The 25,606-nt window shown below is 53.6% G+C and overlaps 2 protein-coding genes across 6 annotated transcripts in view; both read right to left on the minus strand.

Moving 5' to 3' along the window:
- Window positions 1-693: 693 nt before the first annotated feature.
- Window positions 694-11,500, minus strand: IRAK1 (interleukin 1 receptor associated kinase 1). 4 transcript variants are annotated; one of them, XM_045845409.1, is made up of 15 exons: window positions 10,939-11,500; window positions 9,795-10,298; window positions 9,546-9,713; window positions 9,302-9,433; window positions 9,080-9,183; window positions 8,719-8,907; window positions 8,430-8,494; window positions 8,134-8,248; window positions 7,277-7,392; window positions 6,583-6,790; window positions 6,105-6,170; window positions 4,387-4,623; window positions 3,307-3,730; window positions 2,663-2,806; window positions 1,612-1,806 (listed from the first exon to the last, which is right to left on the minus strand). In XM_045845409.1, the coding sequence occupies exons 2-15, from the start codon at window positions 9,928-9,930 to the stop codon at window positions 1,751-1,753; spliced, it is 2,160 nt and encodes a 719-aa protein (XP_045701365.1). In that variant the 5' UTR covers window positions 9,931-10,298; window positions 10,939-11,500; the 3' UTR covers window positions 1,612-1,750. The 4 variants fall into 4 exon arrangements, with proteins under 4 accessions (XP_045701367.1, XP_045701365.1, XP_045701366.1 ...); XM_045845410.1 differs by having other exon boundaries at window positions 8,719-8,904; window positions 9,795-10,337; XM_045845408.1 differs by having other exon boundaries at window positions 9,795-10,337.
- A 995-nt stretch (window positions 11,501-12,495) lies between these two features.
- MECP2 (methyl-CpG binding protein 2) overlaps window positions 12,496-25,606 on the minus strand; it is a 66,824-nt gene continuing 53,713 nt past the window's right edge. Inside the window, exons 1-3 of one of the 2 annotated variants that reach the window (XM_045845508.1) lie at window positions 23,740-23,820; window positions 22,301-22,355; window positions 12,496-22,191 (exon numbers count right to left, since the gene is read on the minus strand). In XM_045845508.1, the coding sequence (XP_045701464.1) occupies window positions 21,272-22,063 (792 nt within the window). In that variant the 5' untranslated portion in view covers window positions 22,064-22,191; window positions 22,301-22,355; window positions 23,740-23,820 and the 3' untranslated portion in view covers window positions 12,496-21,271. Of the gene's footprint in view, window positions 22,356-23,739; window positions 24,091-25,606 lie in introns of those variants that run through there. The other variant, XM_045845507.1, reaches the window with a different exon arrangement.

Genomic DNA, 25,606 nt, shown 5'->3' on the forward strand with positions numbered 1-25,606 from the left:
AGCTATTAGCAAATCGCATATCAGGAAGTACTTTTTTTTATCTAGGGAATTAAAAGTTGGTTTAATATTTGAAATCAACTGCTGTGGTTAATCACATTGATAAAACACATGTATGACAATCATACTTAATGGTGAAAGAAAATACTTTGCATCCAAAATTGGGAACGAGGCAAGGATGTCCACTTTTACCACTTCTGTTTAACATCTGATCAGAGGCCCTTGCTAGTGCTATAAGGCAAGAAAGAGAACTAAAAGGCAGGTTGGAAAAGAAGTGCTAAAATTATCTTTATTTGCTGATGAAGTGATTTGTATACAAAGACTATCCCAGTGTATCTATGAAAAAGCTGCTAAAGCTAGTAAGTGAATTTAAGCAAGGTCACAGAACAGAAAGCCAACAGACAAAAACCAAATGTATTCCTATATACTATCAACAGCCAATTAGAAAATGACATAAACATACCATTTACAATAGCATCAAAACCCATAAAATATATAGGAAAAATTTAACAGCCCATGCAAGAACTGTTGGGTAGTAGTGTTGTGGACTGAGGGAGTGGTAACAAAAACCTCACGGGATTTGGCGGGGTGGGGGGGGGGTCTGTTTTGGGTTGGACAGTCAAGAACCCTGAGTTGAAAAGCATTGGAAAAGCTTGAGGTTTTCAGTGGAACAAACTCCACGAGTAGAATCAGAAATTGAAACATAAGCTTTTATTACTCCAGTACAACTTGGACTTCACCAATGCCTTTCTTTGTGAGGCACGTAGTGTGATTCCCGATCGTGGACACAAGTCACTGTAAGCCTATGCTGCAGGCCTGGGCTGACTTTTGAAGACACCGTTACGTGAAACCTCCCTTGTTTCTAAAACGGTGTCTCAATTTCCTTTTCCTTCTTCTTTGCCTTGCTCCCGACTTCTTGCCTTGGGGCTTCTCACTGTCTGGGTAACACAGGACTCAGGCTTAGGCCAACCTTGGGAAGTGGCCCTTCTGTCACAATCAGTGCCTGGGCCTGATGCCGAGCCTGGCTTGGTTTGGTAGCTGTCTGTAGCACCCAGGGGTGGCCCGGCCAGCAGGCAATCATGTTAGGCTAGCTTCCAGCTGCCCAATGAGGCCTACTGACACTGGCCTGATGCAGGGGGGCACTGCTGGAACTCTCTGAGGTATCTCAGGACTCTCACTTCTGCTAGTGGACTGAGCCATAGGATGGCCGCAACTCTCTTGTCCACATTACAAGCGGCTGGGAGGACCCTGGGCCTCATCTGCTCTATTCTACAGAGTGCCCGCTTTCCCCTAGGGCTTGAGCAAAATTCAAAAAGAAAGGTTAAGGGCAGCTGCGGTAGGCCTGGGCTGCAAATGCCTTGCCTAGCTCTTGGGGTACCAGCTCCTCGCTATATCCCATTGTACCAATGGTCCCCTTCACCTCTCCTCTCCGGCCTGTGCAGCCAGCAGCCTTCAGACATGCATTCCTCCCCGACACTCCCCTGCCGATATCGGCTTTCCTCTCTCCCAAATGCTGGACTGAAGGCAAGGCCTGTGAGATGTCCTGCCCTACTGACAGTTTCCAGCAGCTGCCCTGGGGGGCACTGAGCCCGGCCTGTGCCCATTCCCGTATAGTACAGGGGCTAGTCTCTCCTGTGGGGCTGGGGCTCCCGCCCCTACTGCCCATGGGCTCCTGAGGGTTTGTGTGCTATGAGAACTTCTGACCATGAGAACTTTGACTTCCGGGTTTGGGGGATCTGCCCAGGTGAACAGATCAGCTCTGAAATTCATCACTCTCTTCCGGGCCCCGCGTGTGTTGGTGTTCCAGGCCTACAGAAGGAGGAGGAAATGCCAGTTAGTAAATCGGGAGGCCCCTTGGTTGCTGCAGGGGTGGTTCAAGGGCTGGACCATGGTTCCACCTCAGCTCCCAGGGTGTTCTCTGGAATGAGAGGTTTCCATTCCTAAGCAGAGCTTCTTCAAATAGCATCTGGAATGGAAAATGCTTGCTGGAAGCATGATAGGGGCACTGGCACCCTAAGACTAAGGGAAGGTACTGTTTCAGGAGAAAGTGAGAAAGCCGGGATAGGGCTTTGCCCAGAATAAACAATTTCCCGAGGGAGGCATGGGGGCAGCCTGGGCTTCTAGCCATTCCTACAGGAGGCGGGTGGGGGGCCTGCCTTTGTGCTGTCTCACACCCTTGGGGAGCAGGGGCCTCATCAGCGCATGGTCAGAAAAAAACACTCACTCTGGCTGGTGTGGCTCAGTGGATCAAGCACCAGCCTGCAAACCAAAAGGTCCCTGGTTGGGGGTGTGCAGACGCAACTCATTGGTGTACCTCTTGCACACTGATGTTTCAAAAGCGATTTTTAAAAAATTTTTTTTCGAGAGAGGGTAAGGGAAGGAGAAAGAGAAACACTGATGTGTGAGGGGTACATCAATCAGTTGCCTCTCACATGCTAACTGGGGCCCTGGCCCACAACACAGGCATGTGCCCTGACTGGGAATCAAAGCAGCGCCCTTTCGGTTCACAGGCCAGCACTCAGTCCACTGAGCCACACCAGCCAGGGCAAAATAAAATCTAAAAAACCCCACAAACAACACACTGTGCTGTTTGGGGCTGGCACAAGGAGGCGTGCTTGAGCAGCCCTGGAGGCTGACTACCCAGCTGCAGAGAGCACATGGGTACCTGGGAGGGAGCTTGACGACAGCAGCTGCAGGCTGTCCAGGACCCCATCCTCGTACAAGGCCAGCTTCTGCACCATCTTCTGTCGGGCCGGGTTGATGACAATCTGTGGTGGCCGTGATGATGTAGAGCTGCCCAGGAGTGATCCTGGGGTGGAGAGAGTGCCCTCTTAGCTTCAGGGGCCATTGTCCCTGGCAACTCCTCACTGACACTTCTGGTCTCAGGAGTCTTCTGGCCACCCTTGCCCACCCTGCCCCAGTCTCGTGTCTTGCCCCTTCAGGATGGAAGTCCTTAGTGCCCTGAGGGCAAGGCCTAGAAAGGGCTGTGCCACAACCAGGCTCCCAGGTAGGCCAAGAACCTGGTCCCAAATAGAGAGAGCCGTCCTTGTTTACAGCGTTCAGGAAGTGAGCTCCTGGCACTTGGGGGGGCATGGCCTGGGGAGATGAGACAGCACCAAGCTATCATCCGCACCCCTTTCTAAGGCTGGCCACCTGCCCTAAGGCAGAGGCCTGGAGCTTTCTAGGGACAGAGTGTGAACCTAACAGCAGGCCTTGTTCTGTCATCCCAGAAGGCTGGGGGTGAGAAGTACGGGGACTGCTGGCAAAGGAGGTCCCTGGTCCCTATCCTGGGCACCTGTCCCCAGCTACCTTCTACAGCTGTGGACCGGGGCTCTGGGCTGTTCCCCCATGTCAATTCTTGGGCGGGACCCCCTTGAGTACAGCTGGCCTGCCCAAGGGGTGCTGGGGTCCATGTGGCGGCCCCTTGTCCAGGGCTATCTGGCAGGGCAGGGCCTGCAGGGCAGCTCGCGGTCAGGTGCCAGGAGTGCAGGGCGGCAGACAGATCAGACACACTCTCATCACTCTCCACAGGCTGGTTGGGGCCTTTCTGGAGCTGCTCTGGAGCCTGGGCCGGGGGTCCTGTGGGTAATGCCAGGGGCTGCCAGGGGCTGGCACTGCTGGTGCTGGACATGTAGGAGTTCTCCTGTGGGGAAGGGGGGCTGCGGCTGCCAGCCTCTAGCTCTAGGGATGGCCCTGCCACTGCTGCCTGAAGCTTCTCCAGCCTCTCGTACACCTGTGAGGAGAAAGGGGCTCTCAGGGACAGTGGCCTGGGTGGGGCTCCCCTCTGCCCCCAGGCAGGCCAGGCTTGGCCACGAAGACCAGTCATAACCTTGAGGCTTGAGCTGCCACCTCAGGCCCCACACAGCTGGCTCTGGAACCCCGAGGACCCTTAAGCTGGTACACCCTGCAGTTGGGAAAGTTCTGTCCCTTGCCCCTTTGTCCCTCCCACAAGGAGCACTGAGATACAGCCACCCAAAGCTGAGGACTGACAATAGCTTCCCTGTCCTCTAGAAAGTGAATCTCTGTGCCCTGCCGCCCTCAAATGGGGATTCTCTATTCTCAACTATCAGAGGCCAAGAGGTGGGGACTAGGGATGGGACAGAAAAAGGCAGATGCAGTAGTGTGGCACATCCAGAAGGGGGCGCAATAAAAGCCCTTTGACTCTCTATATACCAGGAGGGGTTCAGTGGGGAGTCTCGCCACTGCAGGAAGAACCAAAGGTTAAGTCAGAAATGTACAAAGACTCTGTCTCCAGAAAAAGGTCTGGCAGGTGCTGTGTGTGTTTGGCTCACTACAGGGAAGCGCCAGAAATGCAGGGTTTCCAGCAGGCCACTGTCCCCATGGGCAGTACATACCTCTAATACTGTCTTTCCCTGCTCACCCTGATACCTGGGTCATGGGGGGCCTCCTCTTAGCCCGACGGTGCAGGCAGCAGCAAGCCAGCTGGCCCAGGGCCAGGCCTAGCTCAGGTGGGCACAGCCCAGGCCTGGGGTCCAGGCGCTTCCTGTAGATCTGGGTGGCAATTGGGGCAGCCCAGGCATCTGCGGCCAGGCCCTCCTGGAGCGTGGTCTGGGTGCTTTTCAGGGACACCCCGGCCTCCTCAGCTTCTTCTTCAACCAGGTCTTTCTGTGGGACAGATAACTGTGAGCATGGTGGCCGCTAGGGAGGCTGTGCCTTCAGGTGAATTTCCCAGGCCCTTGGTCACTGGCTCCTGTGGTTTTCCTTTGGGTTGATGAAGCACCCACTGTGTGCCCAGCACTGCCCCAGGCCACAGGCATACAGCGACAAACAGAATAGCCAGTGCCCACTTTCAGAGAGTGAGCTCCCTAGAGGAAACACTGACAAGCCTATAAAAGGAGTGGGAAATGGGTGGCGGCCCGTGAGTAAGCGGTACCTGAGCTGGGGATCTGAAAGCATGAATTGACCAGAGAGGGCGGAACCAAGAATGGGAGTGTACCACGGAGAGACACCTGAGGTCAGAAACAGGACTGGAGGCCTCCTTGAGCTCTGAGATGAGACCAGGAGGAAGCTCCTGAGTGAGGGGTGGCTTTGCAGGTCCCAGGACAGGCAGCAGGGAGCCCCGAGGACAGGCAGCAGGCTGGTGGTGGCCAGACCCGGGGAACTGAGGCTACATTCAGGCGTCGGGCCTTCACGCCAAACACAGTGGGAAAGCAAAGAGGTTTCCATGATCTTTTGACAGTGTTGAAAGATTAGTTTGGCCACAGCACAGAGAACAAATGGGAAGGGTGCAAAGACGACCAAAGAAGAAGCCCCCAGGAGTCCGGGGCAGTGATGGAGAATAGCCCCAGTTGGATATGCTGATGGGTGTGGAAGGGGAAGGAAGGCAGGTTAGGTTCCTGTCTGGCTCCCTGGTTCCTGGCCCAGACCCAGTAGTGGACAGAAACAACCCCAAGCCAGGAGCCAAAGTGGATGCAGGTATACCAGTTGGTAAAATGGGAAGAGCAAAGGTTGACCGAGCATCTTCTGGGCCCAGAAAGCATCTAAGTGCAGCACGGGTGTTGTGTCTGTTTCCACACGGGGCAAGGGGCCCAGCAAATGCAGGGATTTGCTCCAAGACCACCGCCATCAAGCTGGAACTAGAACTCAGGGCTTTTCTCCTGGCCCTGCCCCAGTCCCTGGGGAGGCAGACAGGAAGCATGGATCCAGGGGTGGGGGCAGCTCAGACCTGCCTCCACAACAGGGAGTGTCTGTCTGCAGTGTGCCCGGTGGGGACCAGAAGAAGGCTTCTCAGAGTCTGCCCAATTCTTTGCCACAGCCTCTCTCAGGCTCCCGCGCTCTGTTTTTCACTGTAGCTTCTGGTCCCAGAGCACTGGGGCTACCCTGCTGAGACACCCCTTCCCTCCTCCCAGCCCAGGTGGGGTCTGGAAAGGCCTGGTGCATCTACAAAAAAAAGACAGGTTTCTCCTCGGCAAGGTAAAGGAAGCTGTTTGGGGCCCTGTCTACTTTCAATGATGAGTCAGCAGCAGTAAAGGCTCGTTTCTGTGGGGTGCTGGCTTCCAGACCCACTCTCCAAGGCTGCACCTGTTGGTTGCCAGGAGCAACACCTCCCTGACCCCCCTCTCCCTGCCCTGCCTCAGGAGGCTCACCAGATACTTGGTCTTGTCACCATGCGTCCTCACAGCCCTCTGGCCAGTCAGGGTCTCCAGAATTACCTGGAGAGAGAACAAGATGGAGAACAGCAGTGGCTTCTGGGATGGTGCTGTCCCAAACCTTGGTGGGGAGGGGAGCAAGCAGAGGTGGCTTGTGGGGTAGATGGAGTGGCCTGGCCCTTGGACAGGCAGCTCAGGATCGGCTCCCTGCAGGGACAGAGCCAGATGTCATGGGGCAGAAGTCTGGCAGTTTGGAGCACCAACTTGAAGAGCAAGAATGCAAAATGACATACATCAAATATGGTGCAGGGCCAAGGAAGGGGCCTATCCCAGGGAGGGAGGAGCTTGTAGCTACAACTCCATTAGCTTCCTGCCAGGTTGGCCTCTGGCTCCACATGGAATTCTCCAGGCCCTCCTGTCCTGGCCTGGCCACAGCTCTCCACCCCTCCAGCCAGCAGAGGAGGCGGTGGCTCACCACACCAAAGCTGAAGGTATCTGTGTCCACGGCCAGCCTCCCAGTCTTGATGTACTCTTCGGGCAGGTAGGCCAGGGTGCCGCGCACCGTCCGAGTCCGGGCCACGGTGCTGCTTTGACCAGGGTTGGCTGCTGCAAAACGGCTGAGACGGGCCAGGCCAAAGTCTCCTAGTTTGGGCATCAGTCTATCATCCAGAAGGACGTTGGAACTTAGGGGAGAAGGTAAGGATGTCAGCCCAGTCCTGGCCCCAGATCACTCTGCCCCCTCCCACACTGCCTTGCCCTGATGTAATTGGACCTGGAGCCACCAAACTGCACCCTGCCTACAGAAAGTGGTTGGTATGGTTAGAACAGTCCAGCCACTCCAGAGGCTGCAAGCAGCGCCCAGAGCACCCACGCACCTACATATCAGTGGGGCCTGTTCTTGGCCTCTGCTTCCACACCTGTCCCATGCTAGGTACTCAGTGACCCTGGGTTCCAGCTCTCATGGCCCAGGCCTTAGGGCTGCACCCTGTCCCCAGCCTCTGCCTTGAACAGGAGAGGGCAGGCCTGTTCTCATGAGGGACACTCAGGATGGGGTTCCTCTGGACCAGACTCCCTGCTGGTAGAAAGTTTGGGAGCATCGTTGCCTTGCCATAGATTCTACTCCTGCAGCTCTCAGGGGACTCAGAGGCCGGGCCGTGTCCTGTCCTTACCTCTTGACATCTCCATGGATGAGGCTGGGGCTGTCCTGATGTAAAAACTGAATTGCTCGAGCTGTGCCCAAAAGGATGTCCAGGCGTTGAGGCCAGGCGAGAGAACAGGCCTGGGTCTGGAGCAGCAGAGGGAGCAAAAGGACACGGGGGAGTCTGGGGGCCACTGTTCCTTGACTCCAACCCTCCCTCCTCCTGTCACCATGAGATCTGGACAAGAACTTCACTCTCTAGGCCTTAGTTTCCCCTTCTGGAAAATGAGGAGTGAAATCTCCATGAGCTAGTTCACAAGAGAATCAAGACTAAATTATTCCCATGGCTTCATAAGGCATGCTGGGAAAATGGCTAAGAACATGCTTTTTGGACTTATCGTAGAATTTGGTGGTCCTCAGTTCCTGAAGTTCATTCATTTGCCCCAGGGTGATCAGAACATCATTGGAGGCTTTCTCCCCACTTCTTCTCCCAACACGATGTGCAGTTCACCCTTGTGTCTTTGGGAGCCTCACTAGATGGTGCCCAACTGTGGGTCCAGAGAGCGCAGCCTGCTGCCACTGCTGCCTTTCCTCAAGGGCAATAGTAACAAGACCCTTCGGCTACTCAGCTTGCAAAGGGGAGAAACCTGTACCAGGTTACTGTGAGTCAGTAAGCCCTTTTTTAGAGGCACCATGGCCCAGGCTCCCGGGCATGCAGGAACAGCTAGGGAGAGGCCATGGAAAATGGTGACCCACCTTGGGCTGAACCCTGAGCCCAGGCCCTGCCTGCCAGTGGGACCCACTCACGGAGGCCGAAAGCCAGGCTCCTGCCCCACTCCACCCAGACACTGCAGGTCTGGGGAAGCATGGCAGGCCAGGTAAGACTACCTGGAAGTGGAGGCGGTCTTCCAGGGAGCCGTTGGGCAGGAAGCCGTACACAAGGCAGTAGTAGCCACTCTGAGCACAGTAGCCAGCAAAGTCCACGATGTTTGGGTGACGAAACCTGCTTGGGAAAGTAAGGCCTAAGTGCTCCGGCCCCCAGCCTCCACTGCACTTTCCGTCTTGCTGTTGCAGGGGTGAGCAGTCCCTGCTGGCCCCTCAGCTAGGCTGCCCCTGGCAGGCTTCGGTCCGAGGGAGCTAGGCCCCAAATGGTGTTAGGTCCTTGAGGGACGCCCAAGGCTCACCGTGACAGCTGCTCCACTTCAGTCAGGAAGCTCTGCTTCACAGTGGTCCACTCCAGGTCTGCCTCCTGTAGCCCCCAGGGAAAATGGGCGGGGGGGGGCAGCGTGAGGCTCTTGCAGCCAAGGCTTGATGGCCACTCCCAGCGCCATCTGTCCTGGGCCCAGAACAACCAAGGGGCTGGGGACCTTGAGCTGGGGATCAGAGAGCTGAAGGAGCTGTGTGGGAAGACCAGAAAGGTCATGGTCTGCTGTCCGCCTTCCAGGACCCTCATCAGGATGCTACTATACTCACCTCCTTCAGTTTCTTCACAGCATACACCGTGTTTCTCAGTACAGCCCGGTACACACATCCAAAGCCGCCCTCCCCGATCTTCAACTCTTCTGAGAAGTTGTGGGTGCCCTGGGAAATCTCATGGAGGGGCCAGCAGAATGGAGAGGGGTGGGTCCCTTGTAGAAAGGACACCGGATTCTCTAGGCTCTGCTGTGGAAAGAGATCCCAACCAGGTGAGGTCCTGTCTCTTCCCCTCAGCCCTGGCCACAAGCTCCCCCCACCCCAGCTGCCTCCCAGCTGACCTCGCTGGGTGGGCTGGGGCTCCCTGGGTTTGGTTTCTTATTTCTTGTCTGGAACCTTCCCAGGGGCAGGACCCACCTACCTTGGTAGAAGGAAAGGCTAGAGATGGTGGTGGTGGCTGTAGGGCAGCAGGGCTTGGGACAGGGCTGTACTCAGGCCCAGAATGGGTCTGGGAGCCGGGAACACCTTCACAAAGACACCAGTGAGGGTCAGGCTGAGACCAGCGGCAGGGTCTACAGCCATGGCCATGGTCAAAGTGGCCTTTTCCTCAGGTCCACCAAGCCCAACACCAGAGCTCTCTTACCTGGAGAAAGGAGGGTAGAAGCTGGTGACGGAGACTTCCGGGGGCTAGGGGCCTTGGCTTCAGGGAGTTCAGAGATGCCGCTGGTTCTCGGGTTGGTGGTGCTGGAGGGTGGGAGGGGGACGGGAGGTTGCCCTGGGACGTTAAGGAAGGAAAGGATGTTTAGGCCCTGGCAGGGGGAGGAGCCCTGTGGGAGGCCTCCTGCTGGTGAGGGTGGGTGTCCCAGGTCCCAGGGCTGTACGCTCACAGGCCAAGATGATGTCCCTGGCGCGGAGCAGCTGCAGGTGCGTGAGGATGTGCACGAGGTCGGCCACGCGGGCATTTCTGTTGATCCAGGGCCACAGGACGCTGGCGGTGCGCTGCCCGGAGCGTTCACACAGCCGCAGCTCAGTCTGGTCACGCACAATAAGGGCGGCTGCGGGGCAGGGGGCGTCAGCCCTGAGCACCTGGCCCGCGTACTATCGGCCCCTCCCCAGCCAGGCCTGCCGCTACCTACCAAACTGGCACCAGTCGCTGGGCTCCAGGGCGTCCATCACTTTGTAGAAGCGGCACATGACCCAGGGTGGCACCTCATACAAGAAGTGTTGGGCGCCGGGGGCCGCGGGGTCCCCAGGGCCCGGGCCCCCAGCCATGGCCGCCGAAGGCGCCACCGGGCCGGGGCCTCTTGGGGCCTCGGCCGGCCAGGTCGGCGGACACTGACTCACTTCCCCTTTAAGCCAGCCTCGTGTGACGCCCGCTTGGGCGGAAGGGGCGGTGCCCGGTACTCCACCATCTTGGCTGCCGCGGCCGCCGCTGCGGCCCTCTGCCACACGGGGGCGCTGCACGCAGTCCCTACCGCGAAGGCAGCGTCACTGCGCTGGGCCAGGCGGGCAGGGCAGGCTTCTAGGAGGAGGGGCCGTCCGACTGGGGGTCTGAAGGACGGAGGAGAGCGGTTCCCAGCACTGAGGACGCAGGCTATGGTGAAGGCATGGGGCGTTCCAGAAAGGGCTGAAGTTGGGTCCTGCGGCAGTCACAGGGAGGTCCCCTTGAGATGTTTTGGCTTTATTTGGAAGGCAGTGGAAGAGTCGTCAGAGATGCGGGCAGGACAGGGTCAGCTGTGGGCTACCTACACAAAGGCCCTTCGGCTGACGCCCGTCAGGCGGCCTGCGTGAACGGTCTAGAAACTTGTACAGCAGCCCGCTCCAGCTCAGTTTTCGCCCACTTCCTGTGCTCTGGATCCCATCTTTTTCACTCCTTCAGGAAACTGCACCAGCAACTATTACCTCTGAGCAATGTCTTCCCCTTTTCCTTCTTTGCTGGATCCTTCTCACTAGCATGTGAACTGCGTTTCTCTCTTAAAAACAGGATTTCGGCTCCTGCTGTCCCACCTCCCTCTTTACGCTTCTGGCTCAGTTTGCACTCCCTCCTGTAAGCACAGCTTCTCCTACCCTCTTTTTCTGAAGCAGTGGACAGGCACCAAGCTCAGTGCCCAGCCTGTTTGAGGTCTTGGCCCTATTTGTCTCTCATGCCCATTCCCACAATGCCCGGCAGCCTCTGTTCTCCTACCCCATATCAGCAGCCTGTTTTCCTGTTGTCTCCCTGAACATCTCTGTAGTCCATCTCCTCCCCACCAGCCCACTGCCCTCACTACTATCTCTTACCTGGATGAATGCACGGGCTTCCTGACCGCTTCTCTGCCCCATCTCTGCCCAGGTACTCTTCCTCAGGCACACACAGGTCAAGCCACATAGCTTTCTCGCTTAAGACCTTCCTGTGCTTTCTGGAGCCCTCTGATGGGTCCCAGCTCTTCAATGCAGTCTTCACGGCTGTCACGATGTGGCCCCCGCCCTTCTACCCCATGTCTAGTTCCCGGCATACATCAGCAGCCTTAAACCATGCAGAACTCCTTAGGGTTCTTAGAATGAGCCAGGGCTTCCAAATCCACGAGTTTGCACTTTCCTGTCCCTCATGCAACAAGGTTGAGCTAAAACAGCTCCCCAGGTGGAAGCTAGAGTAAAGGCTTCCTAGGCCCCTCTGGCAGAGCTGCCTGCTGCCCGATGTCCTGGCATCTGTGGCACATCCTTCTTGAGCCTCCCCCACTGTGGGGGGAAGAGCCCACAAGCAGCATCAGGTGCCTTCCTCTCTTGTTTCTCCAGCTAGATGCATACTTGCAAGGCAACAGGTCTCCTTCCCTTACCACCCCCCTTGTCCTTTCTGTCCTGACCCCAGAGGACTCCTCCCCCCAGACTGTCCTCCCAGGGACTTAGGGCTGTTTCTATAAACAGGGTCTGCCCAAATATGGGCCTCCATTGGAACCTCTTCCCAGAAGCCACAACCACTCCCTAAAAGGCGGCCAGCCACACCCTGAGTATGGGAAATTATGCACGCACACATCTAGCTCTAAGGGCACAGGCACTTGGTCCTACCTGCTCACTGCTAGACTGCAGCACCCTAAGACAGGCCTGGCACACAAGAGATGCTCAGTACACACAAGCTGAATTTGAACCCTTTGTATTAACGTTCAAGTCCAGGACTTTTGAGTACACCATCTAACAGGTATGTCCACATTTGCATATGAAGCAGGACAATGAGCAGTTGTTGTCCCCTCCAGCCCAGCAACAGCCTGCTGAGAATGGCTGTGGCAGGGCAGGTCACTCCTGAGAGCCCATAGACTTCCGTGGAAGCCAAGGACAGTCAGGGTATGACACTAGCAAACCAGAGTGATAACAGCTTCCGCTTTGGGCAGGGATCCAGTTCAGCAGAGGCCATGGGAGGGTCACAGGTGCTCAGATGCTCCTGTTGCTCCACACAAAAGGAGTTAGAGCTGCGGGGTGGGGGCATCTTTGCAAAACTGCCTTGGTACATCTAGATGGTAAAGGTGCCCCTACCACGGCCCTCAGGAACAGGGAAGTTGTGCTGTTGTGCAGAAGGCCTGAAGCCCACCTGCCTCTGGACCTACGGCACAGTGGGCTGATTTGTGCCGGGCCCTTCCTAGCCTGCCACTGAGTTCCCTCACACACGCAGAAGCAGCGTGCCTGGAAAGTGTGACCTTGGGGCACCCAAGGGAATGCAGTGTATAGAGAGGGTGCCCTTTCCTCTCACAGCAGTCCTGAAAGTGGCTAGTTCTCCTCTGTGTTCAGGGACAGCCAGACCGAATCAGGAAACACACCACCATGCTGTCCTGTGAGCTGTCAGATAATGAAAGCCCAGACCTTGAGTCACTTTCACAGAGAGATTTATCGAGAATGCTAACAGCAAAGGATACAGTACTTCCCAACAAAAGGTGCAAACGCGTCACTTAGAAAGGCATGCTGAGTAGTCTTTGCTTTCACATGTATTAAAAAACTTACAAAAATAAAATAAAACTGCGTGCTGCCCATCTTTTCAAATAGTAAAAGAACCTTATGAAAAAATCACTTGATTTTACAACAAAAGACACAAACGGACATTTTTATGTAAATTTATAAGGCAAACTCTTTATATAATAAATAGGTTACAGGGATTCAGTGGGGGGTGTTTTTGAAACGTATACAGGTACATTCAGACAGGTTTACTGAAATGGTACAAATTTCCTTAATAAATTGCCTTTTGTTTTTAAATATATCAGTGCTTTCAGTCATTTGGCTATACACAAAGAACCTTTTTTTGAACACTACAAAAAAGCAATCAATATTTTTTTTTTGTTTTTAAAACGACCTACTTATTTCCTAAAGTAATTGTCCCAAAACACAAAAACTGAAGGTGAATGTAATAGAGGGCTTTTCAAGACATCTCCAGCCAAGTCTGATCTGGGCAACTCCCCTTCTCCCACCCTCGGCAGGGCTTCCCTCAGCACAGGGTGGCTGGCCTGTGTCACTGCAACTCAGGAGGGGGCAGCCACCCTGCCTGGTCCTTCCTGCTACTAAACACCATGTGCAAACAAACGGTCACTACAATCAGCACTGTCCTCGCCTTTCAGAGGAAGGGCTGCCAGGCGCTAAGGGAGCACACATCTGTCCCTGTTCTGTGAACCCAAAACAATGTCTGGTGGGGGTAACGGCTTCTGTGAGAAGGATCTGGTTTTGCCATGGAAAGGGAAGGGGGGTTCTCACATCCATTTTTCTGGGAATCGGATTGCAGCAAGGAGAGTGCACCCTCCCACCCCACCATCATCTTATCGCCTGGGATGGCGGGAATTGAGAGGTCACATTAGTGTCGTGCACTGAGGTAAGGGGTGGCATATGATGGAGGTGTCCTAAACAGTAACGCCCACTGCCTGGCCTGTCTAGAAAGAGCTGCATTAGGTGAAGAGTGGCCAATCTGCCCTGTCAACATATACCTGACCCGTGGCCATAGTGGAGATCTCCGAAGAGATGCCTGTCTTTCCTTCGAGCCACTCAGTTCAGACCCACCCCAGGTTGGCCCTGCTCAAACCCCTCCTGGCTCCCCTCGCAGGAACATAAACTTCGTCTGTCCTTAAAAATAACAATGCTAATAATCTCAGGGGGGGGGAAAGGTAAAAGAATCCACTGGGTGGAACAAGATCTGGTTTTGCTCTGACTTTGAAAATAGCAACACATCAGCTATTCGGTCTGTTGGCTTAGGTTTAACTTCTTGGGTAGCTTCTGGCTGATCTGAGAAGGGGTCATCTCTTTGGGTCTTCCCTCCTGGGGAAATAGGACAGCCCCTCTCATCTCAGTCACCATCCCCTCCCTCCGAATTCTTTTGTTTGTAAAGAAAAGGTGTCTAGAAGCATTTGTCTCTGGAACAATTACTTTAAACATGGTTACAATACAAACTTCAGTTCAAACACAGAAGAGATTTACTTAGCAAAGTTCCTTTCACCCACCAATTACACAAATATAAGCCTCAACACTACAGTTAAGAGGACCAGTAGAGAGAACCTCATGTTTGGAACACAAAAGGGGAAATAAAAACCAAACCAAACCCAAACAGAAAACCCCCAGAAAAACGAGGGGAGGGTGAGAGGGAGAGGTGGGGAGAGCTAACACAGCACACATTACAGTGTCCGGGTACACAGGAGCCCAGCACGAGGAAAGGGCTCGGCACACATTGAGTAACAGTCCTGGTGATATTTGGTCATATATTCATCAACTACTGACTCTGGAGCGGCTGTTATTGATTGAAGCAGTGACAAATCAAACAGAAAAGGAGGCCTTGGTAGCAAAGGAAGGAGCAGGCTTCAAGTTCTGCAAGCCTTTTGAACTCCACTGTCCAGCTCCCCAGAAACACTGAACTGGGCGGGCCTTGCTCCAGCCCAGTGGGGCGAGAGGTCACTGGGTGAGCCTAACTCAGGTGCTGATTTCACATTTCCGCCAGAAAGCATGCAGGTGGACACATGCAGACACCCACCTGTTAGTGGCCAAGCATCAATGACAATGGCCTCCTCTCCTCCTTGGCCCCATCCCAGGCTGGATGGGCAAGGACATCATGATCCACTGCTAATACTGAATGCCGGCTGGAGTGGGCTCCAGATCAGGTCCTCCGAGGGGCCCGAAGGCAGCCCAGCCACCCAAAGGATCTGTGAGTGTTTCTCTTTTGGATTCAGGCCTCAGAAGTATTGATATAGGAAGGGAAGCTTTTGGCCCTGGTGATTATAATGCTCTCTGCTTTGGAAGAACAAGTTTCTGGATTTTTTTTTGGTGTTTTTAATTACTTTAAAAAACGATCAAAAAGAATTGTTACAGCTAAACTCTCTAGCAGATATTGCTCGTTAAGAATTACAAAAGCAAATGCAATTACTCACAGGATATGGGAGAAGAGAAAGGTACATTTCTGGAGTCTTCGCTACCTCCTAGAGGGGACTGGACTCTGGTATGTGGTTCTGGGGTTCCTGGCATTCTACCTGGTGCTGCTCATGCAGAGACATGATAGACTCCCCATCTTCCCTCCAGCCCCTGGACTCGGCAAAGCAGGAGCACTACTGGTGGAGAGGCCTGCTGAGCTGACTCTCCATGCATGACCACTCTGACCAGGTCACTGGAAGGGGTGGGGAATCAGGCCACCCCCGTGGATTCCAGCTGCCCCACCCAGAGGTGAAAGGGGACCAGGAGGTGCCAACTACATTCCAGACTTTGCCAGGGCAAGGGAGCGCTCGCGCACGTACCCGTTGAGGTGAACTGTTCTGAACCAGCATCCTGGGACCTCTCTCACAAGCACTGGAGAAACAGTGCGAAACCCGGGTGCTGCCTGGAGCCTCCTTAGCTTGGCACGGGGAAGCCCTTGAAAGAAGCGAGGAAAGACCACGAATCTGCTTGGACAGAAGAAGTGACCAGCAGACAGATTTGTCGTTTTTTTTGTTTGTTTTTGTTTTTATTTTCCCTTGTCCTATGCTACGGTTATCAGAAATATTGTAATTAAGCAACAGGTATAATTTTAACAGGTCTTTTTTTGTGTGTGGAGCCACAAGCAAAATGAGTTTATAATTGTGCAATATACAGATATATATATAAAAATTCAACTGCTTTGTGTGTCTAGTTGGTGCATTAAATAAAAGGGACAGAAAAACTAAAAGCAAAACTAAAAGCAAAACAAAAGCCCTGGACAGAGGAGACCAAGCAGGCCTATGCATATAGTCTATAAGATACTGGATATAATCAGGGTCACCAGGAAAAACAGCTTTGTCACTTGATACACAAACACTGTGGGGAGAGGAACTACCAGTGGGCAGGAGGCAAACCTCTTGGCCTTTTCATCTTATTTTCTCTTGCTGCGGAGCAGGACCTGAGAAAATGTAAGCTAGAAGGGGGAGCTAGAGAAGCAAAGACAATTTGCAAGTTTCTCAAATGCTCAGCTCTGCTGGGGGTGGGGGCACCTATCCTGATGCCCACCTTCCCTGGGCCCCAGGGGCTATAAGGGTGGCCCCAGGGGCTCTAAAGGGTGCGGGGCGAGTGGGGCACATGCCACAGTGAGTGCTCAGGCCTCTGTCTTCACCTCCGATTTCAGAAGGGAGTGCTGTTTCACCAGGCCCTAGACCCCAAGGAGAGTGGAGTAGGGGAATGCCCTCAGGGGACAGGCTATGCCACAGGCAGAGGCCAAGGGGAAGACATTACCCTCTCATTCCTAGTTAGAACTCATTTTTTTTCCTGACAAATCAGAGCTCTGGGTAGGTTCTGCAGAGATGAGAATGGAGCAAGAAACAGGTGGTGCTGGGGAGTGAGAATGATGCAGGCCTTTGCAAGTCCCTGGTGACCATTTAGCTTCCCATGCCAAGAGCTGGGCTCCTGCTGCTCTGGGACCAGGTGGGCCACTAACCTCCAGGCTGCCCCAGAGGACAGAGGTGGCAGCTAAGTCCTCAGGGACTGCTACCCAAGGAGATATGGGCTCTCCAATGACGGGATGGCCCTGAGTCTCAGATCCAGCAGCTTCAGACTGGAAGCGCCTTCGCCTGCAGCACTCACCAAACATCAGGGTAGGCTCCAAGTATTTTTAGATCAGAATTTTTGCAAAAGCTTGCTCTTATTCGTTCAGAGACATTAAAATATAATTTTTTGACAAATATTTTCTAGGTTTTCCTTCTGAATTGTTGAGAGCAGGTTTCAGTGTTCACTTTTTTCCTCTTTAATATGTAACTTGAGACCCTGGGGGAGGCAGTATCCTAATGATTTATAACAATTAGGCCTTTTCTAAAGATTGATCTAAAAGAGAAAGACACTAAAATGGAGACTCAACAAACCCCTCCAGTGTGGACGGGCTAACTGACAAAGAGCAAAGATGGACCCTTGCAGGAAGCAGAGGAAGACTGGGGAATCCAACAGAGCAGGGGCATGGGGGAAGGGGCTCAACCATAGGCCTGGTGATGCTGCTGTGCCTTGCCTATGTGCCAGTGGCTGGCACTTGGGGGACTGGCTAGGCAAACACTCGTAAGGCTCTAGACGACTTGCTTCCCAAAGTCTGGGCCATTGGTCTTAGGCTCCGTGCGTGAAACTTGCATCAGGAAGCAATTCAGGGCAACACCACCAGCTAGAAATGGATGGATGCACAAAGGTCTCCAAGAACCAGTACCTGTGACCTCTCCTGGCCCCGTCGGTCCAGAGAGCCGAGCGGGAATGCTCCACAAGATCCAGATGGCCCCTGGTGAGTTCATAACCTTTGCTCCCTCCTGGGCTTGAGCTGCTTATTAAGAGTTACTTAAAATCCAAAGGGCCTGTCAGCTAAGGAAACTCCCACCAAATATGGAAGTTTGTTTCTGGCTAGTACCCTTTCATGATGACTATCACAGCAATGACAAGCTGGGCAGAAGAACAGGCAACAACTTGGGACTGTTGCAGGTCTGCCACTGTTCTTGGCCTCTAGCCTGGAATGATGCTACTGAACAGACTGTTGCCCACACCTGCACGAGTTCTTAGTAAAAACCATATGCTGGCTATGGCCAACACCCCCAGGCCTCCACGACTTTCACTTTGCAGGGAGCTGAGGCTTGAGTCCTTGGCTAGTTTGGCAATGATGGACTGGGGATGTGGTGTTTCTAGGTGTTTCCTATGCCAGCAGAAGGGAGCTAGACTAGAGTCTGGTTGTGGCCTAGTTCCCCAGTTCACTGAAGTGTCAAAGCCGGCGATTCTACTGGTAAGGACAAGCCCACCAATGGGCGGACAGGTAGGGCACGGCTGGGCTGGGCATGGTGCGAGGAGCTCGAGGAGGTACAGAATTCTATCAAGAAAGGGGGTAGTAACCAACAACTACAATGAAGGGAAGGATGACAAACATGACTGTGACCTAGACCCATGGGGATCTGAAAGCTGTCAGTCAATTCCTGTATTCTTCACAGTCCCTAAAAGATGCCTCCCAACCCTCGCTGTGTTCAAGTACACACACAATCAAGGTCACACCCCAATCTGGGCTGGACACAGCTGGCGAGAATTCCAGGGCTTATGTTTTGCCTCCAACCTCCTGTCAACCTGACTCCAGGAACAGGGATGGCATGGAAGCTTCAGGGCCCCTGCCCGCCAAGGGTGACAAACCACCAAGGCAGCCTGCTTAAAGGTGACTCATTCGTGATGACTTTATTTGGGAAAAAGGAGGGAATGTGGAAGAAAGGAGGAGAGAGAACCCTAAGGAGCCTCAGGCACTGCCTGCAGCTCTGGAACTCTAGGGGAGGAAGCTAGGGAGCTGCGGGACTGCAGGTTGGGTGGGACAGAAAGAAAACAATCCTTCACATGCTGTGTTCTTGACTGCCAATGCCCAGTCAGCCCCTAAATAAACTGTCATGGGTGAAAGGCGGGCCTGATGGGCCCCGCACTCCTCTTCCCAGGACCAGATGGTACTGAGCTGATGGGGAGGCCAGCCAGCTCCTGACATTGGTCCTAGGAGCCACATTTCACTGGACTAGGTATAACACAAAAACATGACCAATTAAAATGGACAATGTCTCCATGACAAACTGGCCGGATGCCACGCTCACATGGCTAGGCGTCTTTGGGGGTGCCAGGAGTGCAAGGCCACTGTGGGGGCAGGAGCCTTTTGTCCTTGGAGGAAGAGGGGTCCCGAGGGACTCGCCCCTCCCCCAACCCCCTTCCCTTCCTGGGGAGGAGTAAGAAGTGAAGCCTGGAGGGTTGACAGCAGCGTGGGGCTGGTTGTGGGACTTGCTTTTGCAGCATAAGGAAATGGATACAAAAATGCTAGAAAGGCCAACTATGACTCTACAAACAGAATGGGGCAAACTCCCTTGCTTCTAACCATTCTGGAAGAGACAGACACGGTTTTTTTCTTAAGCTACTGATCGGAACTGTCAACTATGGTTCCTGATCACTAAGGACTGGCAAGGAAGTGCTAGACAGTTTCTAGGATGTTTCACTCCTTCATGGTTACACCGCAGTAAGGAAGCCAGGGGACAATAACTGAAATACACAAGACAACACGCACTTGACAGTTCATGGCAGCAGCTCACATGGGACGTGCTTGTGGGTGTTTCTGGAAGCATAAGACTGCTGTCTCATTTGCTACTTTGATAAGGTACTTCTCAGTTGGACAGATTTAGATATAAGAGACATCTCTGTAAACACAGAAAAGGATATACCAATATGATGAAGATATGCAGCTAGATAAGGACTTCCTGAACAGAGAGGTTGAAAGGATGGGATCCCACAGCAAACCCAAGCCTCTAAGCCCCTACACCACAGCCCTGGTGTAGATGTGAAAATGTGTGCTACACTGGCCCTACCCAGTCTCCAGCAAGCAAAAGCCAAAGGTTTTCCATTAGGAAAGAACTCGTGGTTAGTGGAGGAGCCTGGGTGGGCAGAGAAGGGGGAGCCCTAGGCACTGGTCCCAGCTCAGGTCTGGGGGGCATCTGCATTTGTTATGTCTGTGCCCTGCCACACTGCACTGTGGTAGTCAGGCCTGGCAGAGGCCAAGGTCAGGGCTGGGCTGCTCAGTGACTGTGGCAGACCATGGGGGCCTCTGTCCTCCCAACTCCCAAATCCAAATCTGGCCTGATTTTTCCCACCTACTTTTCTCGAGTGGAAGGCTGAGGAGGCTCAGTGCCTAGGCTCTGACCTAGGAGAGTGAGACCTTGCTAATCTCTTGCCCTTCAGAGAGGCTGAGGTGCTAGGGTCAGGTGGACTTGGCAGGGCCCGGGGCTTCCTCAGGGCTGAAAATGGGGTGACGGTGGGCTGGGGTTGGTGGCGGGAATGCCAAGTGCAGGGTGAGTCCTGGGGACACGAGCTAACCAGAATCTGTTCAGGGTATAGTCGGGCACTGCGGCTGCTTGGAACAGAAGGGGTGAATGAGGAAGAAATGAAAGAATGAAATGACAGAAGGTGGAAATGGAAGGAGAGAAGACAAAGCAATCAGGAAGTCCTTATAAAATTGCAGCAAACACTTAGAGTTTCGGAGCTTCGTGGGAACCCTATGTGCTGAGCCCACTTTAAAACAAGCGCAGGTATCTACAGATCCAGGCAGTTCTAAACACCATCATGTCTGGTGGCTTGAGGGACAAAGTGTCACCAATTCAAGCCAGTTTGCTCTCAGAGCACGTTTGTTTTGAAGTGGGAACATGAAGACTCAATAGTGCAAATAGTTCTAAGCTGTCCCTAAGGAGTAGAATTGGAAAGTTTTGGAAGAACATTCTCCCCTCCTTCCCCTTGGCCTCCGCCCCAGTGAGCCTCTGCCAGTCACGGACTGCTCTGAGTGACTAGGAGTCCCTCCTGCCCCGCTACGCTCTGCCGGTCCGAGGCCGGGCCAGCCTGCCTGTGCCTCGTCCTGCTGCCTCATGGCCTCTTTCTAGTGCCATCCACTGGAGGCCGGCCCTGGGCCATCCTCTCTTCTGGCTCAGGCCAGTCTACACCCAGCAGTTCAAAGGACGACTCCTTCTGAGCCATGCCAGAACTGGAGTGAACAGGTGCTACTTCCCTGTCCTGTGAAATGTCCTTGTTTGTTTTGGATTGGGGCTGGAGTGGGGCCAGGTTTGTGCCACCACGGTGGGATCACACAGGCTGTAGCCACTGGCCATCTCTGTCTTCTTCGTTAAAGAATCCAACTGTCTCTCCTGCCTCACACCTCCTTGTCCCAACGAGGGTGGGATTGGGGAGATAGGGAAGGTAGGGGCAGGGTTGGGGGAGGAGAGCTGAGACTGGGGCACCAATGGCACCGAAAATGGGAGTGTCCTCTCAAGTGCCCTCTGTCCTTAATGACCACACAGGGGGAGGTCTGGGTGGGAGGGGAGGTGCAGGCGTACCCTAAGAAGCCTGGTCAACAGCTTGTCTGGTCAGTAGTATCTGCAGCAAGCCTTGTTGAAGGAGCCTAGTTTAGAAAAGTGCAAAGCTACTTCTGGCCCTGGTTAGGTCTTCAACCTGACTGTGCTTGTCGGTAAGAAAAACATCCCCAATGCTCCAACTACTCCCACCCTGAAGCCACGAAACTCTAAGTTTACTGAAAGAAAAAAAAATATTTTTTATTTCAGTTAATCGGGAAGCTTTGTCAGAGCCCTACCCATAAGGAGAAGAGACAACAGCTGCCTTTATTCTTGTTGGTTTGCTTTGCAATCCGCTCTGTGTAAAGTCAGCTAACTCTCTCGGTCACGGGCGTCCGGCTGTCCACAGGCTCCTCTCTGTTTGGCCTTGGCATGGAGGATGAAACAATGTCTTTGCGCTCTCCCTCCCCTCGGTGTTTGTACTTTTCTGCGGCCGTGGTGGTGGTCGCAACCGTAGGCTGAGTCTTAGTTGGCTCCTTGGGGCAGCCGTCGCTCTCCAGCGAGCCTCCTCTCTGCATCTTCTCTTCTTTGCAGATGCTGCTGCTCAAGTCCTGGGGCTCAGGGGGGCTGGCAGGGTCCTCGGAGCTTTGGGGCTCAGGTGGGGGCGGGGGTGGGGGCGGGAGCAGCGGTGTGGGTGCCTTCGGGGGCTCTGAGTGGTGGTGGTGGTGGTGGTGCTCCTTCTTGGGGGGTGAGGAGGCACTGCTGCTGCGCCCCTTAGGGCTGCTCTCCTTACTTTTCCGCCCAGGGCTCTTGCAGGTCTTCAGTCCCTTCCCACTCTTTTCACCAAGGGTGGACACCAGCAGAGGTTTCACCACCTCCTTCACCTCGATGCTGACTGTCTCCCGGGTCTTACGCTTTTTAATGGGGAGCACGGTCTCTTGCACAGACCGAATGGATGATTCCTTCACGGCTTTCTTCTTGGCCTCAGCAGCAGCAGCTGCCACCACACTGCCTGGCTTTCGGCCCCGTTTCTTGGGAATGGCCTGGGGGTCGGCCTCGGCTTTTCGCTTCCTGCCAGGGCGTTTGATAACCATGACTTGGGCTGATGTGGTGGCCCCAGCCCCTTCAGCCTTGCTCCCTGGTGAAGTTTGAAAAGGCATCTTGACGAGCAGCTTCCCGGGACTTTTCTCCAGGACCCTTTTCACCTGCACGCCCTCTGATGCTGCTGCCTTGGGTCTCGTGGTGCCGCTCCCTTTGGGGCGTCCCCGACCTCTGCCAGTTCCTGGAGCTTTGGGAGATTTGGGCTTCTTAGGTGGTTTCTGCTCTCGCCGGGAGGGGCTCCCTCTCCCAGTTACCGTGAAGTCAAAATCATTAGGGTCCAGGGAGGTGTCGCCTACCTTTTCGAAGTATGCAATCAACTCCACTTTAGATCGAAAGGCTTTTCCCTGGGGACTGTAGGAACAAATGGAGAGACACAAAAATGATTAGAAGCTTCCAAAGCAGTGTCAGAGATGAGGCAGAGCAGAAGGTGGTGATGAACTTTGACAGAAAATGTTCTGCAGGTGATACGCCTGACGATACTACTGAACCACAGTCACATTTAAGAAAAGCCAAGAGAAGCTAAAACTTGAAGGGCATGTCCATAGCTACACATGAAGTAATCAGGCTACTGAGCAGGAGCCCTACATGGCCTGTTTCTGTACCAGAGCAGCTCAGTGCTAGCTGCTCCACAGCTGTTACTTGAATGCCCCTGAGGACCTGCCTGCCACTGAGACTCCCTCTAGCCCCCCAAAGGGGTCTGATCTTGGAACCCTGTCTAGCCATCACATCAGGCCGGGGCCCATTGTGCTGGCTGTTGCCTGGGCCTGATCTGCCAGTAGAACACCCTCTGTCTAAATCTGGGCATGCTGTTTAGCATCTCTGGGAATCAGTTTTCTCATATGTCAATAGGATAATGGTTTGCTCATCCTTCTCAGAGTCATTGAGGCCAAACAAGGCTGTGAATATCCTTTGAAAACTGCTAACCTTTTTGGGATTGTCTAAGGGGCAGACCTGAAATATACTTATTCATTCCTTCTCTGAAGCTCAGGCTTGGCAGTTACTGTTTCAACAGAGAACACCCAGTGACCTCTGCCCCCAACTGAAGATGGACAAATGCAAAAGAGACAGTTGGAAAGGCACATGGGATCCATTTGTGCCTTTCCCCAGAGACCCTGTCCAAGAGCCCACCTTTCTCAGCACAATTCACAGAGTGGACTGAGCCCTATGAACTAATTCTTCTGGTTCATCCAGCAGTGTCATAGAACAAGTCTCCCAGAAAGATGATGAGGTTATTAACAGGTTCTGAAAAGAACCCCTCAGCTGGATGGTCTCTAGCTGGGAAATGGCAGGACCCCCAGGGAGCTCCACTTGCCTCCTGAGCCCAGGTTACTGTGCGTGGCAGACCTTGTGGCCTCAGTGCTTCCCAAGTGACCGCTCCTGACATTCTCATGGTGACCCTGGGTAGGCCCTACTGCTATTCCATCTCCAAAAGAGGCTTCAAGGCCTGGAAAGGTAAAGTCACACTCTGCTACCCTGTGCACACCTCACTCAGGGAAGTGACTGCCGCACACAGTTGTCCTAAGTTGTCCATACCTAGTCATGCCTGCATGCGGTACTCATTATTGAAGCCACTTTGACCCCAGTTAAGGTCACACACACACACACATTTTCCTGATTAACTAGCAGCAAAGAGCTCCTACTCCAAGGGACCCCCACTAGTTTTCAGTGCCTGTCCCCGACTTCCCACATATTCAGGCCTCCTGGCTCTGTAGATAGAGGAATTGCCCTTACTTACTTGATCAAATACACATCATACTTCCCAGCGGAGCGGCCAGATTTCCTTTGCTTAAGCTTCCGGGTCCAACCTTCAGGCAGAGTGGGGTCATCGTACATGGGTCCCCGGTCACGAATGATAGACCGCCGCTGTTTGGGGGAGGCAGAAGCTTCTGGGACGGCTGGGGCTGAGCCTGACCCTTCTGAGGTCTCCGCTTTGCCTGCTTCTGCTGGCTCAGCAGAATGATGGGCTGACGGCTGCAGGGGCTCATGCTTGCCCTCTTTGTCTTCTTTCTTATCCTTCTTCACCTTTTTAAACTTCAGGGGTTTGTCCTTGAGGCCCTGGAGATCCTGGTCTTCTGACTTTTCTTCCCTGAAGTATTAAACAAGTATGTAAGTAGAGGACACATCGGTTTGCAGAAAAAGCAAGCACCGGCAGGCTTGGGGATGCCCAGCACAGGCTGCGCTCTGGGAGCCAGGCTGCTCTGCCAGTGCTCACCCAGGTCTTGATATTCTTCCTTTCAGATTTCTTTAGGGGCTTTGGGCTGCTGCTGGTGGTGGCCAACTATACTCTACTTGCACTGTGGCCACCCCCAGTCCCATTCCTAGTGTGTAGGAGTGAGTGGCCTGCACAGGTGGCATTTTTTCCTGAGTAGAACACTGTGTGGCTTTTCAGTATGCTGCCTTGGCAGAGGCCACTTTATGAGCTGCATCTGAGGGCTGACAGGAGGCCCTCAACTGTTGGAGAGGAAGCTGTCCGCCCAAAGTGGGGGTGGAGCTCCTCTTCACAAAGGCCTGGCCTGAGTGTTACTATAGCTTCTGTATTTTGGGTTTTTTAAATGTGTACTCAAAGAACTGCTGTGGGGCACAGTACAGCTTGCTAATAGGAACACAGCTCTACACAATCCCCTTGGGAGGTGGCACACAGCGCAGCATTGTAGAAAGAGTGGATAGGTTTGGAGTCAGCCAACTTGAGCTCCAATTCTGATTCTGCCCTTTCCAAATACGAACCTGAGCAAGTGACCTCAACATCCTATGCCTGTTTCCTCATCTGAACAATGGGAACTAACACCCCAGAGGAAGAAAAGTCACCATATAAATACTGGCTAACTTGGGCAACCAGAAACCACTGCCCAGGATTGTGGCATAAGAAAAAAAGTGATCCCAGGTCAGGTTAGCCACTATCAGGAGATGCTCCCTTACAACAGCACGGCCTTGCTGGTAGGAGAAAGAAGACAGACAGAGCACCCTCCCTGTTCCAGGGCAGGCACTTCCCCATTCTTCCACACTGACAGAGCAGCTTCTTCCCTATATTTTGGTTCCATCTGGTAGATTCCCTGGCATACTTCAGAAATACTCACTGAGAGGCCCTGGACCCTGGGACCTCCTAGGACATGCTGTTCTGTCTATGATGCTCTCATGACCGGGCTAAGAGGGCAAGAACACAACTGGGGCCAGGGGAGGCTTAGAATGAATTGTGAGTTCAGAATTAGCCACCTGCTAGTCCCTCAGCTAGCAGCTCATTCTGGAAAAGGGCAAGACTATTCCTGTGCTCTGTATCTCAGCTCTAGAGCTGTCCTGTCCCATATAGTTCACGTCTGCACTGATCACTGTCCTGGGGCTGGTCTGTCCCAAGTGATTTCCCTTCCTGTGCACACCATGGAGATGTCAATAAAGATACTGTGGTGTGCACTCACAACCAGACTCGAATGACATGGGTAAGTCACCGAAGAAGGCTGGTTAGCACCAGGACTCACTTGGTGCCATGAGGACACACTTTTCCTCAATAGCTCAGGCTGGGTGTGGGGAGACAGACAGTGGTGAGGGTGTGTCCCAGCCCTCCTTAGGCTTACCCTTGAGTTACCTGGATCTTCATCCAGAAGTTTAGG

This window comes from Phyllostomus hastatus, unplaced genomic scaffold, assembly GCF_019186645.2.
Source record: "Phyllostomus hastatus isolate PE091 unplaced genomic scaffold, TTU_PhHast_1.1 phas_contig_471, whole genome shotgun sequence".
NCBI lineage: Eukaryota > Metazoa > Chordata > Mammalia > Chiroptera > Phyllostomidae > Phyllostomus > Phyllostomus hastatus.